The sequence below is a fragment of the Balaenoptera ricei genome, chromosome 3 (assembly GCF_028023285.1).
Source record: "Balaenoptera ricei isolate mBalRic1 chromosome 3, mBalRic1.hap2, whole genome shotgun sequence".
NCBI lineage: Eukaryota > Metazoa > Chordata > Mammalia > Artiodactyla > Balaenopteridae > Balaenoptera > Balaenoptera ricei.
In genome coordinates this window covers 94,932,707-94,947,928 of record NC_082641.1, presented here as the reverse complement: position 1 = coordinate 94,947,928, position 15,222 = coordinate 94,932,707, and the positions used below count along the sequence as shown (strand labels likewise).

The 15,222-nt window shown below is 36.7% G+C and overlaps 2 protein-coding genes across 3 annotated transcripts in view; both read left to right on the top strand.

The window, feature by feature from the left end:
• The window catches only part of CCDC112 (coiled-coil domain containing 112), a 31,445-nt gene extending 26,936 nt beyond the window's left edge, over positions 1-4,509 (top strand). Inside the window, exons 7-10 of one of the 2 annotated variants that reach the window (XM_059919416.1) lie at positions 1,101-1,514; positions 2,964-3,059; positions 3,776-3,894; positions 4,108-4,509. In XM_059919416.1, coding sequence (XP_059775399.1) covers positions 1,101-1,514; positions 2,964-3,059; positions 3,776-3,894; positions 4,108-4,138 — 660 coding nt within the window. In that variant the 3' untranslated portion in view covers positions 4,139-4,509. The remainder of the gene's footprint in view (positions 1-1,100; positions 1,515-2,963; positions 3,060-3,775; positions 3,895-4,107) is intronic. The other variant, XM_059919417.1, reaches the window with a different exon arrangement.
• Positions 4,510-7,698: 3,189 nt separating this feature from the next.
• Positions 7,699-15,222, top strand: part of PGGT1B (protein geranylgeranyltransferase type I subunit beta) — a 60,223-nt gene continuing 52,699 nt past the window's right edge. Inside the window, exon 1 of the mRNA XM_059916904.1 lies at positions 7,699-7,839. Coding sequence (XP_059772887.1) covers positions 7,700-7,839 — 140 coding nt within the window. The 5' untranslated portion in view covers position 7,699. The remainder of the gene's footprint in view (positions 7,840-15,222) is intronic.

The window sequence follows — 15,222 nt, the reverse complement described above, 5'->3', positions numbered from 1 at the left end:
TACATTCTGGCATGAATTCCTGATATTGTTGTGGACCAGTACTTTGAGTAGCACTATACTAGATGGCATTTGGTATTGTTTTAATCATCTATGGTTCCCGTCACATTGTCTTGCATATAGTACACATAGCATAAGGATTTATTTAATGAAAATGAATGATATACCATAAGGAAAGATGAGGAAATGATTTCCCAACTTGAGGGGAAAGTAATTCAGTGGATGTTTCCTTTATGGCATAGAGAAGGCTGCTAGAATTTTAAATAATCTTTACATACCATATATAAAGATCTGAAGCTATTTTACCTTTTACTTTTTTTTTTTTTTTACACTTATGAAGCACTATGTGCCAGGCATTTACTCATTTAAACTTCACAACAACCCTATTTGAGAAGTGCTGCCTACCACTTACAGATGAACAAAATGAGGACAGAGACATTTAGTGACTCGTCCAAGGTTACACCTAGTAAATGGCACAACCAGGATTTGGTCCCAGATACCTGGCTTCAGAGCACATAACTCTCAACTACCCCACTTTTAATTCCTCTTCTGATATTTGACCAGAGATAGGTCACTCAGAAAGGATTCTAATCCTAGAAAGAGGATTTGGAAGCAGAAGTGAAATGATCAGAGGCAAGGGATGTTTCCCCTGAACACAAATGAAGGAGGTAAAGGGGAGGAGGATACTTCATGAGGTGTTGTCCTTGTGCACCTGGGGATTAAAAGAGGAAGAGAAAGGCCGATGGAATAGCCATTATTCAGTGTTTTAAAAGATACATTAAATTTTTTACAAACAGAAGTAGAAAAAACCTGCGTTGGTTTAAAAAAACACTTTTAAAACCTAAGCAACTAGCATCCTGCATCACTATTGTAGAAAGAAAGATGGATTTGAGGTTGTATTTTAAAATATTTTTGGCGGGAATTTTCTGGCAGTCCAGTGGTTAGGACTCAGCTCTTTCACTGCCGGGGCCCAGGTTCGATCACTGGTTGGGGAACTAAGATACCGTATGCTGCGCAGTGTGGCCAAATAAAAAAATAAAATAAAAAATAAAATGCTTTTGGCTATTAAAAATATTTTTTCTTACTATGTTTTAACCATTTAGTCTATTCAGAATTGGAAAACCAAAAAGCAGCAAAAAAAGGAGGAAATTTTCAAGTTAAAGGAAAAAGCAGAGAACATACCAATGCTTTTTCATAATAAACAGGAAGATAATCAAAAGCAAAAAGAAGAACAAAGAAAGAAGCAGAAATTGGCAGTTGAAGCTTGGAAAAAACAGAAAAGTGTAGAAATGTCAATGAAATATGCTTCCCAGTTAAAAGAAGAGGAAGAGAAGGAGAAAAAGCAGCAGAAAGAACGTCAACGCCAATGTAAACTAAAATTGCTGCTAGAAACTTATACCCAGCAGAAGAAAGAACAGGAAGAATTTTTGAGACTTGAAAAGGAGATTAGGGAAAAGACAGAAAAGGTAGAAAAAAGAAAAACCGCTGCTGATGAAATTTCCAGGTTTCAAGAAAGAGTGAGTAAATACATTTCCTAAATAATTTTTCAGTGATACACATGGAGGTATTACTTCCAGGTTCAGTTCAGCAAAAATTAATTGAGTCCTTCTTATATATCTGGCCTGGACCTAGCATTAGTACACCAAAATGAGTGGGCCACGCTCCCTGCTTTCTAGTAGATTATAGTCTACTGGGAAAGACTGGTGTGCAAATAGAGGACTTCAGTATAATATGGTAAACAGTGTGGTGACTGAGGTGTGGACAGAGAACTTTCGGAGGTGAATGTGCAAGGAGGAAAGCTTACCATAACTGTGAGTGTGAGACAGAAGGTGATACTTGAGTTGAGTCTTGGAAGAGAAGAAAGGGGAAGGAAAGGGGAGATCTTTCTTAGTAGAGTGAACATGAATGGGCAGCTTGGAGGAGTGTAACAGAGTAGTTTGTGGGGGAAACTGTAAACACTTCAGTATTTTTAGGGCATCATCTGGGAGATGGGAACCAGCAGGAGACAAGTCTGGAAAGGTAGCCACAGGCCAGGCCATGAATGTCTTGTTTTCTCTGCCAAACTGGCTGGCTTTTCCCCATAGGTGATTTGCTTACTAGTTCACTGTCCATCTCCCTACCATAATGTAAGCTCCATGAAGGCAGAGGTTTTGCCCTTTTTGTTCATCCTTTACCCTAGGGTCTAGCACATTATAGATACTCAACATATACTTAAAGGAATCAAGGTTATGGCTGAGAGGGAGGATTATAGGTGATTTTAAACAAATGTATATAAGAAAAATCCTAATCAAAGAAAGAAGTTGCAATCTTATTATCAGACAGGGTGGAATTCAGTCCAAATGTATTAAAAAAGACAAGGAAGGGTACTTTAAAATGAAAAAGAGTACAAATGAGAGGTAAGTGTTATGAATTGTTATATGCATCAGAATACATAGGAACAACCCTCACAAAGCAAAAAATAAGGGAAATACAAAGAAAAATAATAGAAAAAAACACATTACTAGTGGGATTTCTTTTGGTTCATATATAAAAATCTCCCTAAATAACAAAAGATCCACTCCCCAAAAAGGCAAGCAGGTCACATAATTAAAGGCTTAGAAAAAAAAGAAAACCTGTTATACAGAAAATATATGAGAGGTCTAAAACCAGACATATCTGTATTGATAAGTGAAAATAGGCTAACTCACCCATTAAAAGAAAGGAAGTTTTAGACTGAGCCATAAAATAAAACAAGAAACACCTAAAAGAAGGTGATTCAGAAAGGATGTGAATGTATTATATTTATATTCAGAAAATAAAGCTCTTAGCTTTTTTTGGATAAAGTTGATATTAAAGGAGTATTGCTACTTAAGGTAATTTAATTTTAATTTAAACTTTATTAAAGTTTACTTTAATAAACTTTGAAACAAATTCTAACTAATTTTAATTTCTTAATGTTATCTTTTTTGTTGGTATATGTCTTTTAGGATTTACATAAACTTGAATTGAAAATTCTAGATAGACAATCAAAGGAAGATGAAAAGGCAGAAAAACAAAGAAAACTGGCAAAATTAAAAGAAAAGGTACTCAGTACTGAGGTTAATTTATTTTCATTGTTATTATCCTAATTCATTGATTTGTAAGGATACAAACATAAAATCCATTTTCTTTTTATCCATCTCCTTTATTTCATACTTATTTATTTACATATTACAAAAAATAACTTGGTACAACTTAAGCAGCTGTTGTTTGAATTCTACCATTTCACATTATAAGCACCTCATTTTCTTTTACCCTAAATTCCTTCTCTCTTCCTACTCTTCATTCTTTTCTTCATTCTTCCTATGTGAGCCTATATTTTAGACCTATAGCAGCTATGAGCATTGTTTAATTTCATTGGTGATAAAGATACTGGTGACTCTCATGGATAAAACAAAGGACTTACTGGTGTTTATTTATCTTAAATTTATTGTCTGGCTATATCACTATCATACTTTGCTGCATTACATTTCCCTCATGATAGAAATAGAAAAAAATACAATAACAGTGGAAGTAGAATAAAATAATTGAACTAGAAAAAAACCTAAATTAACACTTTATTAATAGATTGATATAATCCAAATTTTATTTTAGCTATATGAGCACAATTATAAGTTTACTGAAACGGTTTTATTTCTGTCTAGCGAATATCAAGTATTTTCCTTAAAACTGCTTTCTTTCCTTAAAACTAAGTATCTTACAAGTACAAACTTAATAGTTCATATAAATTAACTGGCACTCATTTTACTTCTGATTACAGGTTGAAAACAACATTAGTAGAGATCCCTCTAGACTTTACAAACCTACTAAAGGTTGGGAAGAACGGACCAAAAAGATAGGACCAACAGGCTCTGGGCCACTTCTACATATCCCACATAGGTAAAAAGGAGTTAGAATGGGTGTTCACTCTATAATAATTTAATAAACTGCATATAAATTGTATATATTTTATGCAGTTTATGTATGTATATTGTATTTTATAATAAAAAGTTGATAAAACAAATCTATATACTTTTTTAAAGTTAACATTTAATCAGGACTTTAAAAAAATATCCTATATATTTGTAATTGCTCTTTTCTTCTTCTCCTTAGGGCTATTCCAACCTGGAGACAAGGAGTTTAGAGAAGAATATGGGATTATGAAATTGGCATTCAGTTGATGAGAACGTTAGCATATTCCGTTACAGGAGAGAGTGACTGTGTTCTTGAAATATCACTAGCCTAGTCAGATTGATTATTGTGTTGCATGTGAATTGGCAGGTAGTAAGTTCCATGAGGCATTGTCATTAGTATTTCCTGTTTATACTAAGAGGGTAATTAATGTGTAAGTTGGCCTATTATTGATGTAAAAGTTCCTTGAATAAGTCTATGTTAGAAACAGTATTTCATTTAAATACTTAGAACATTTGAAAGATACTTTGTTTTTGTCATGGCATAGCAAAATAGAGGCAATCATAGAGTAACATTTTTAAACCAAAATTGTAAGATTTATAACTTGGAGCTAAATTAGCTTGAGTAACAAAAATGTAAAGTTTTTTTTTTTTTTTGAGTTATGAAATAAGTTGCTACTTTTTCTAAGTTTAACAAATTGGTAATTTGTCAGTTACTACATTTTTGTGTACCAAATATTTTGTATTTGTTTGAAGCATGCTTTGTTTTATATAGAGAATATTTATTTTAAAAATATGCCTCTCATCTCATATATACCCTATTATTTGTATTATTGATATTTAATCTTTTTGGTTTCTTTTAGCTATTCCAAATCTCCTTTCAGCCTTTCTGGACTCCACACATTTATAAAATCTTGTGTCTTTCACATCTTCTTGGCTGATGCAGTTTTCTTTTCTGCTTTGTTTGCCTCAAAATATGAAAATCTTCTGTTTTGAAACATCATCTGAAATAAGCTGGCTTTAGAATACTATGATTTCTCTTAGTGGTATTTAAAATGTTTTAAAATTGCTAGACTAATATATTTGGTCAAAAGAGTTAATTTTAAAATTTCCAAACTTTTGTAAATGAAAACACAATTTAACTTAATTTGACTCAACTTTTCATATTAAAAAAATCTTAGTTCCTAACTTTAATTAGTTCCCATCTTATAGGAAAGGCATCATATACATAATAAATATAGAAACTCATTTCTTATAACTTTTATATTAGAGTATCTTTAATTGTAATTTGATACATTTAGGTCAAATGACTCAGAAATTTACTATGAGTAGTAGTCAAAGCCTTTTCTTATTTCAAAGTTAATATTCAAAGTAGATGGCCTCCAAATTTTGGAAACTGAATTCTGATTATACAATTATTGGTGCAAAGTGAGAGAATATAAAACATCCTTAATCAGGAATGCCCATTTTATTTATTGTACTTGTTCTCCTTAACTTTTAAAAATGATTTGAGGCAGTTTAGAAATAAAAGAACAGGACAAGGGAATTTAAAAACAGAATTGAACAGTGACAAGATACAGAAAAGTAAAGGTTTCTTATATATTACTTTCTAACGTGTTCCTTTTTGTTGTACACAAATACAGCTTTTAGTTTCCTGCATCTAAGGTAAGCTTACTGGGTGATATGGTTCTTATAGCTTTTTGTTTTATTTTTTGTTTTTTAAATAAAAGTAAGTATGGAAGTATTTTGAAGAAACTAGTCCTTCCAACTGAATCTGTTGATAAATGAGGAATTTATCATATGGATCCTTTGTATAAAGGACGTAGAATAAACATAATTAATAATGTCTTCAGTTACAGGCTCACAGAAGATATGTCAAATAAACATTTCTTATGCCAGATTAAAAAATATATTAATAAGAAATTTAGAAAAAAACACTAAAGGAAAAATGTTATAAAGCACCCATAATTCCACTACCCTAAGGTAATTTCTTCCAAAAATACACCTACATATTTTAAATAGGTAGTCTTAGAATACATTTTAGATATTACACTGTAATCGCTTAACATTACATCACATATTTTTCTATGTTTCTGTATAGTTCAAACATTATCATTTAATGGATAAATAGTATTCAATTTTATAGATACTCTATCATTCCAATACTTTGAAGACGTGCTATTTACACTTCTTAACTAATAATGTAGAGTGACATTTTATGTAGGGGGTTAGATTCTGTCACATGTATGTCAAAAATCTTGTATGGTCAGAATCACCCATGAAAAGGTGGGTGATTACTTACCTAGGAGGTATATTATCTCTCAATGAGTCCACCATAGAAGTATTTCCTCCAGATTTGGATCAGATTAGTGGTTCTTGGGCTGAGAATCAGATGAAATATTGGCTTCCCTTTAAGGGCCAGGTTGAATAGGATTGTCTTTCTGAGCTTATATAGAATGTGCATAATTGATTCTAGTTAAGTTATATGTGTGTGATGTAATTTCACTTTGAACATCTTCAGACATTTTGTGGTGTATATGTGTAAGTGAGAGAGAAAGATCTTCATTGTAATAATGGAGTGAAAACTTCTCTGAACTGGGCACACCTAAAGGGCAAGGACTGTTGGCCTCTGTGTTTGTAGGGAAGCACCAAGGACAGCCCTCTGCCCCTACCTGGCAGTTGTTAATGCAATATTTGTTAAAGACATGCAGAAGTACCTGTGAATAATTAGTTACTAGTACCTAACATTATGCAAGGTGCTTTGGATTGGTGAATTAGGATAACTCCAGCCCACATGGTATGTTTTTTAAGAAATACATTTTCTAAGAAAGCTAACAATTGAAATTATGCCCAAACTTCTATTAGTTGATTGTAAGAACCAAGTTCAGGCCTGATCCTTGCGTGGAATTTTTTCCCCCAAGACTGAATCGTAAACTTTTAAAGGGAAGAATATATGGTTGAAGCAACTTAAATACCTCTTTTTGAAGAAGAAAAAAAAAGCTAGAAGCCTATGTTATTTCATTTTTTAGCATATGCGTAGAGAACACGTTGCGCTTATTTTCCGTTGCAAATTGATCCAACATTGATGCTGGATGACACATTGACTCAAGGAGTAAAATCTTTGTCCCGTGAAAGCAAATGATACAAACCCTCGCACGCGAGTGAACAGGGTGTGTGTGTGTGTGTGTGTGTGTGCGCACGCGCGCGCAATTCCTGGTATTCTATAGGACTAGGAACGTCTCTGAACTTTTGTAACATCGATAATTATTTAATAAGCATTTGGTTATCCCCATAACCAAATAATTTGATTTGTAGATTGAGTTTCTCCATCCATTCAGCTTAAAACTGTGGCCTTCCAAAAATGAGTCTGTTGGCAAATTTATACTGGCCCATCTCTGTTTTCATATGTACCATCTTCATGTTCTTTAGGGCATTACTTTTCTCAAAGCGAACTTGAAGCTACTGACCTTGCACTTCCTCCCAAATATCGAAGGTAAAAGTTCTGGAAGGATTTGTGGATTTGTGGGCTGATTTTTACAAGGCTTGCGAGGTGTTTCCAAACCTTTGGAGCTTAGAGTAGAAAAGGCGGGGTCGTGCGCTACCTACGGAAAAATAGGAGGGAGAAAGCGCCGCGTAAGGCCTTCCGTTGACAGCGTGTAGCTTCAATCACCGAAGTGGGAAGCGGAGAGCGCACGCCCCCTCCCCACCCGACCCCCAGGTGTCGCCCCTTGGGTTTTCTTCGCGCCGCGAGCCAACTGCTTCCGGGTCGCGGCGGACGTCGTTTCCGTAGCAGCATGGCGGCCACGGAGGATGAGCGGCCGGCGGGGAGTGGAGAGGGAGAGCGGCTGGATTTCCTACGGGACCGGCACGTGCGGTTCTTCCAGCGTTGCCTCCAGGTCTTGCCGGAGCGCTACTCTTCGCTCGAGACAAGCAGGTAACTGGTGGCCACAGTCAGCGAGGCCGACACAGGGCCCGGCCCCCCGGAAAGGCGCTGCGGAGCCTGATGGCTAAGTGGGCGCCCGCTGAGGGCTGCGCCACCGCCCACCCGGCACTGCTTCCCCTCCCGGGCCGGGCTGCAGTCACCCTCGCTCCCGCGAGCTACGGCGAGAGGGCTGGGGCGAGCTGTAAGTCGAGGGCTTTTGGAATCTACAGGTTCCGCCCTTTTCACTTCTCAACCATTTTTTCGTCTCAACTCTGAGCTTCCTTTTTACCCCTGCTCCGAACCTGTGAGTCCCTTGGCCTCGCTTCCGAGTATAAATAGAAAAAGACAAAGGGTTTGGCATCGTATTTTACCTAAATGGCCTCTCCAGTGCTTCCCTTTTCGTCCATAAAGTCATTAATTCTTAATTGAATGCCTGTACGGTGTTCAGTGTATAGGAGCGGTAGGGAGCCTCTACGGTTTGCGTAGATAAGAACTTTCCAGGAATCGTAAATCTAATGATAGGATTGGCGGAAGAGGTACAGTGTTGCTGGAAGCAGCCTGTTAAAGTTTATTTGCAATAGCATTGTGAGTTGGGGTGGTCTGAGGACTGTGGTCTGGCAGAGGCTAAGAAACTGTGAATTAGTCATTCAGAGTAAACGTCTGGGGATGAGAATAACGAAAGGAGGCGGCGATCTTTACTTTGCACTGCTGTGTTTAGAAGTGAGACTCCAAAGCTTCACGGGACTGGCTTGGAAGAGAGAGCCAATTGGTTTTGCTCAGATCTTTTCCGTATTTTCGTAACTGAGTCTGTGGTGTATTTTGAACACTTCAGTTTTGGAAGTTTTATAGATTACTTTCGCATACATGGTCAAGAAATATTTATTATGGTAGGTGCTGGAGGACAGCTAAACAAGACGTACAGGCAGTTTCAGTAGGGCAGGTTCCTAACCCGGATTTCCTTAGAGAGACCTTCCCTAATCACCCTTTCCAAAGGAGACTACTTCCAGTCACCACCTGAAATTATATATTGATGATACCCTTCTTTCACACAGGATTGTAGACTTCATGAAGGCAGGATTTTTGTCTTTCTTGTTTACCTCCGTAATACCAGGGCTGCCCTGTCCAATTTGGTAGCCACATTTGGATATTTAAATTTGAATTAATTAAAATTAAATCAGATTAAAAATTCACTTCCTCTGATTTCAGTAGATACCACTTTTCAAGTGCTCGGTCACCACATTGGCCTGTGGCTTTTGTTTCTATCTCAACATTTACGTCATCTCAACAAGTCCTACTGGACAACATTGCACTAGAACCTTGACTGATATCTGGCATAAGAGAAGGCAATAAGTACATATTTGTTGAATAACTATTCCGAGCTGAGCCCTGAAAGATGAACAGATTTTTGCTAAAGAAAGAGTGAAGCATCATTTATATTCCTTTCTCCATCCATGTATATTGATTGACTAGCAGAGCCCATACCTCGATCTAAATTAACATTTCCAAGACTCAGTCATTGATTGTAATGATGTGGGATGTTTAGAAATATATTGATAAATCACATTTATATTTTATGAGGATTAATTTTATGTGAATTTAAAGCATTTGGATAAAAAAAAATCCATCCTATTTTGACTGTTAAACAGTTGAACTTTGCTTGTAGCTGTCACAGGTCTGTGGTTGCATTTTCAAAATGCTAGTGTGTTTGGTCTATATAAAATTCAGCAAGGACAGAATCATACAGACTAACGCATGTTGGCAGTAAACTGTAATCCTGCTCACAGCATAAGTAAAACAGCAAAAATTGTCTGATTAAACAACTAACTTAACAATAGATTTAATAACTTAGTATGATTTTAGGATTTACACCAGGCATTGTATATTAGGTAATAGATATGTAATATCACAGTGCACTAGTTAAGAGATATTAATTATGTCCTTTTTATGCCTCATGTTTGTCACTTAAGTATGTTTTATCATTTTGTTTTTTTTTTAATGGCTCAATTCATAACCACATTTAAGATAATATGCACATACTGGTTTTTGTGGTGATTTTTTAAAAAGTTTTTCAATTTTTCTCTTTCCTGATTCACATTCTTTACTTTCCTTAGTTCAGCATTAAGTCCTTTTGTGGTGTATGTGATTCATAATTGACTTTAAGATGCTTGTGAAGAAGCTCCAACTTTTTAAGCAAAGGTGACTGGTCACGAAATTTTTACTAATAGCAGAGTTTTAAGATAAAACAATGTATTAACTAAGTCATAATTCTTAGCTAGTATTATAGTTCAATTCCGCAAGCATTTATTGAGGGACTAACATGTATCTGGGTATGGGGATAGGTATAAAACAATGATTCAGGTTTTCCCATGTTCATTTCTTTTTACTGATAGATGTGAAACAGCTGACTCCTAGGAAGGCTAATATTGAACTAGACATTTAGACCCTTATTTTCTGACCCACCATTTTGAAAAAATTATTCTATTTCCCTGTTTCTTTTAGCCAGATCAATAGAATAATTTTAATTTTCCTAATAGCAGTGGCTTTATGAAAATTAAAAGGTATACTGTTTGTTGATTCACTCGAGGTTTTTCTCTTATATTAACTTAGGAAAAGTGATGGTTACTAGTTAACTCAAGTGAATATAGACCTTGGATTGTGAGCTTTGTCAGTTAACAGGTTTCTTTTCATGAGTGGTTTAGAGAGCTTTTTGGTTATGTGATATTGTTGTCATTTGTGTTTGGGCAGTAGGCATTAGAGTAGGCCTTTTTAAATTGAGGAGCAAAATATTGACCATTTTCTTTTATGTTATTTTTACAGACCCAACTCTTCTAGAGGAAGGGTTTCGATGATTTCCCCCCCCCCCCCAAGACATTCACAATCTTTCTATTCTGGTTTCCTCCATATCCCCTCTGTATCCTGTGTCGTAACCACTTAGCTGCCTACCAGCCAGCAACTTCTCTGTCCTTTTGTTCCCTCCCTTATCTGAAGTATATCACAGTCTGGCAGTGTGTCTCTCAAAGTGTGTTGGTGAGGGAGGCTTTTAATCAGTGATAACAGAGTACTTATAAAAATACGCATACCTGAGCCCCTCCCCAGATCTACTGCATTGGACTTTCTGTATGGGCCTGGGAGTCTAGCTTCATAATAAGCATCCCAGGTAGTTCTGATGCACACTAAAGTTTGAGACAGTTTGCCTAATAGGAGAAACAAAAGTACAAACAGATTATTTAATACAACAGTGCTTCCCAGCTCTAATGTGCATATGAATCACCTGGGGATCTTGTTAAAATGCAGGTTCTTGTTGTGTAGGTCTGGGTGGGGTCTGAGATGCTGCAGCTGTGACAGGCTCCCAGGTGAGGCTGATGCTGCTGATCCCCGGGCCCACTTTGATTTTGTTTGCACCGTGATTGTGATATTCACAGGGCGTTCCGGAAGCACCTAGTGATCAACCTGAAGAGACACTCGTGGAAGAGTCTGAGGCTTCCTGGAAGAAGTAACCCTGGAGCTAAATATTAAAGAATGTGTTGAGTTTTTGTGTGGGTGGGTGGATTATAGGCAAAAGGACAATAAATAAAGACAATAAAGATAGATAAGTGAGTGTTGAGCAGGGAAACACCACTCAGTTCTCTGATAGTGGTTCAAAATGTAAGGCAGGTGTGGTAGGAATTTAGTATGGAGAGTTAGACATAGACTTTGTTTGCCATGTCAAGAACCTGGGAATTTGATATCATTTAAGTGACGGGCAGTTGCCAAGCAGTGGATCTTCCTGGTTAGATATGCATTTTAGAGTGATCATTGGATTTGAGATTGGTTATTGTACCAAGTGGGGCAAAACCAGAACCAGGGACACCAATTAGGAAGCTGTTGCAATAGTCCAGGAGTCAAGTGCTGGAACAGCAAAATTAGGGATAGAAAGGAGGGGATGAAGAAAGAAGGAGGAGTCCCAGAATTCTAGGGTTGGAACTAGCAACTGGTCTAGAGAACAAGAGGCCAAAGGAGCAGATTTAGAAAGGAAGAGGATGTTATCTGTAGTAGCGCTTAGAAACATCATTTAGTTTACCTGCAAACTGATCTGCTGATGAAGCAACTTGATTGTGGTGGGGGTTGGGGGCGATGGGGGTGTGGGCAGGGCGGTGGCGGGATGTTACTTGTTCATCCAAGTAAGATAAACTTTTTATATGTACTGTTCAGAGGAGGAGAAGGGGCAGGAAGACATGGCTTAGTTCAGTTTTTCAGAGTTCAATTCTAGGGAAAAGAAGAAAGGAAGAAAACAGATGCTCTCCAAAGAAGTAATAAAGTAAAAATCACTTCTCTGGCCTGATTTTAGGTGCATGCATTGGCAAGATTACCCCTCTAGATGCCTGAACCAAGGCAGGTTGCCTAGCAGTCTCTACCCCAAGCAGCAGTCAACTGGGCACCATAAAACCCTACATTATTTCTCCCAGAGGCCCACAGCCCAGAATTCCTTTTTATTCCTTGTGACTTATTTAATTCTCTCCCTCTCAGTGTTTTAGGACTACTTGAGAACTCTAGTGTGGTCGGAAAAGGAATACTTTATTATCCTTAGAGGAAGTCTGGATGTTTGCTCCAAACTGACTTCTTGGTTCTGTCTGCCAGCCACTGCTGGGTGCTTAACTTGATAAACAGGCTTTTCACTATAACGTTGTTAATCCTATAAACCTTAGTCTAAACTGCTGTGAGTTGAAAATGCTGGACTTTGAGAAGCTTTTAATAGTTAAGTATGCAGGACTTTAAAATGACTGATTTCTGGTGTTTGCATCCATACCGTGGAGCAAGTAAAACAAAAAAACAGATCATTCAGTTATCTCTTATATACAGATAACAGTATGACTTTAGAGGAGAGTTTCTAGACATCAGCGCTGTTGACATTTTGGACCAGACACTTCTTTGTTGACTGGGGCTGTCCTGTGCATCATAGTACATTTAGCAGCATCCCTGGCTTTTACCAACTAGATGCCAAATAGCACCCTTCCCTAGTGGTGAAAACCAAAATTGTCTTCAGAATGTCCGCTGGGGAACAGTATTGCCCTAGTGGAGAATCGCTGTGCTTCTAAAGCCTGGCCGCCCTTTAGAATCATCTGGGAAGCTCCCCATCCTCCACCCCGTCCCCACTTACCCAAACACCAGGTACCAGACCCTACCTTCCATCTAGAATTTATGATACCTTTGTCGTGGAGTAAGGCCTAGGCCTCTCCTGGTTTTGTTGGTGGTGTATTAAGTTGTTTGTTTTTAAGCTGATTCTAATTGCACCACATTTGAGAAACACCCCTTTGACTCAGAATTCCTTGAGTAGTTTTCATTGGTTATCTAGCATTGAAATCTCAAGTTACTTGAATTCTTTGGACTTCATTATCTTGAACTAGAAAATTAAAGAGATGGACTAGATAATTTCTGCTTTTAACTTAGGAAATAATACCTACTTATTTTTATAGCCCTTTGGATATGTTTTCTTACAATATTTTTTAGTAACAGGAAGATGATTGTTTTATCAACACCTCATGTTGTTCCTCACTTTTATCTCTCTTCCTTTTGCTTTTCTCTGTAATAATGATTTAATAAACTAAAGTATTAGATGCTTAATTTTACCAGACTGTCATCATTCACTTTATAGATTACAGCCAAACTGAACCCTATGATAGCTCTCCAGGAGGGCTAGATGTAGTATTGCAGGTCTTTTATTTGTTAGGTAATTCAATAAATTATTTGAGTGCATATCATGCACAAGGCAGACCTTACCTCATGAAACATAATTAGCACCAAGAGCAGTGATTTTCACATGTGGGTACTGTTAGGTAGAAATATTCCCCATGTCTAAAATATTTTGTTTTGGAGAAGAGCAGTTGGGGGGATGGTGGAAGTTGCCAACTAATGAAAAGGCCTATATAGTGTAAGTTAGTCCTGTCCCTTCAAATCAGGGAAATACCAATAATAATAGCTTCCACTTATTTAGTGCTTGCTTTTGAGCAGGTAAGCACAATAACTGTGTGAAGTTTAATGATTTACAGATAAAGAAGCTGACTTAGAAAAGACTTAGAAAAGGTTAGGTAACCTAACCAGATTACATATGGCTAGAAATTGACCAACCTAGGATTTGAGGCTAGCTCATTTTATTGCAGATTTGGGCTCTGAACTACTGCTTCCCACATAAAGGTGTTCCACTGCCCTTAATTTATTCCTGATCTTATCCAGATAAATCACCCCCCTAATTCAAGTGGATTTCAGTGAGTTGTTAGAATTAAATTGAGATAATATATGAGAAATTTCCTAGCCCAGTGCCTAATACATAGTAATAATCTCTCGATAATGTGAGTTTCCTAAAATGTGTTGTTCTTGAGTGTACCAGTATCTCATTAGTTTTAGTTTTTGCCTTTAAGCTTTGGTTGGAATTAAATTGCTCTCTGATTTCTCCTCCTGTTATCTAATGGATGCCAGCCTTTTCAACCAGGGATCAGAGAGAGAATTATACCCTTTAAAAAAATGAGTGACTATTTTCTCATTTCTCCTAAAGTTGGTAATACCATTCTAGATGCAGAGGAGAGAAGTTAATTATATACAATGGTTGCCTTAGGGCATTAAGGCTTAATTTTCTCTTGGAATCTCTGTTTAGAAGGTTATAGAATGCATCAAGTGGCTCTGCTAGAACATTTTAGACCAGATAATTTGAAGTATTAGTTTATCAGTATTAGTCATAGGAATTATTAGAATATGGAAACGAGATAACCATGCTCAATCAAACAACATTGTAGAATGTATCTCAACAGGAAAGGAATTATATGAAACAAACTCTTTAAGTAAAAAGCAACCACTAAGGGGACTAGTTTTTATACGAAAGCACAAGGCTTAGATTTCTGATTTAGTGCACAATCTTGGAGGGGAAGGATATTGCTTTATAGTGTTCCATTTCATCAAAAATGTTCCTCTCTAGGAACATGGAAATTGAAATGCATTTGCATTTTTTAAAGTGTTCCTTATTCCCCAAAATTCATTATAAGTTTTTTCCAAGGGGTCACATTATTTATAAACAAATTTGAATAATGATAGATTTATTCTACCATCCTTAAGAATTAAGCACCAGCTGCAAGCATAATTGCTCTTGGCAAATCAGTGAAAATCGAGATTTTTATATATTTTCCACCTTTTTGGCCTTATATATACTGATTAGGTGCAGGGAATTCTCTTTTTCAAATCTACTTTTAGCCTTCAGGTTGCTCATAAACTGGCTTCAGTGAATTCATGTATACTTCAGATGAGTAGGGTTGATTTCTTAACCCTTAAATGTCCCTTTATTAAAAATTAAAACAAAGGTTTGATTGATACTATTGAATTATAAGAATAAATTGGTTTTTTCGGCTTTTGCAAGTTGGGAATATTGTT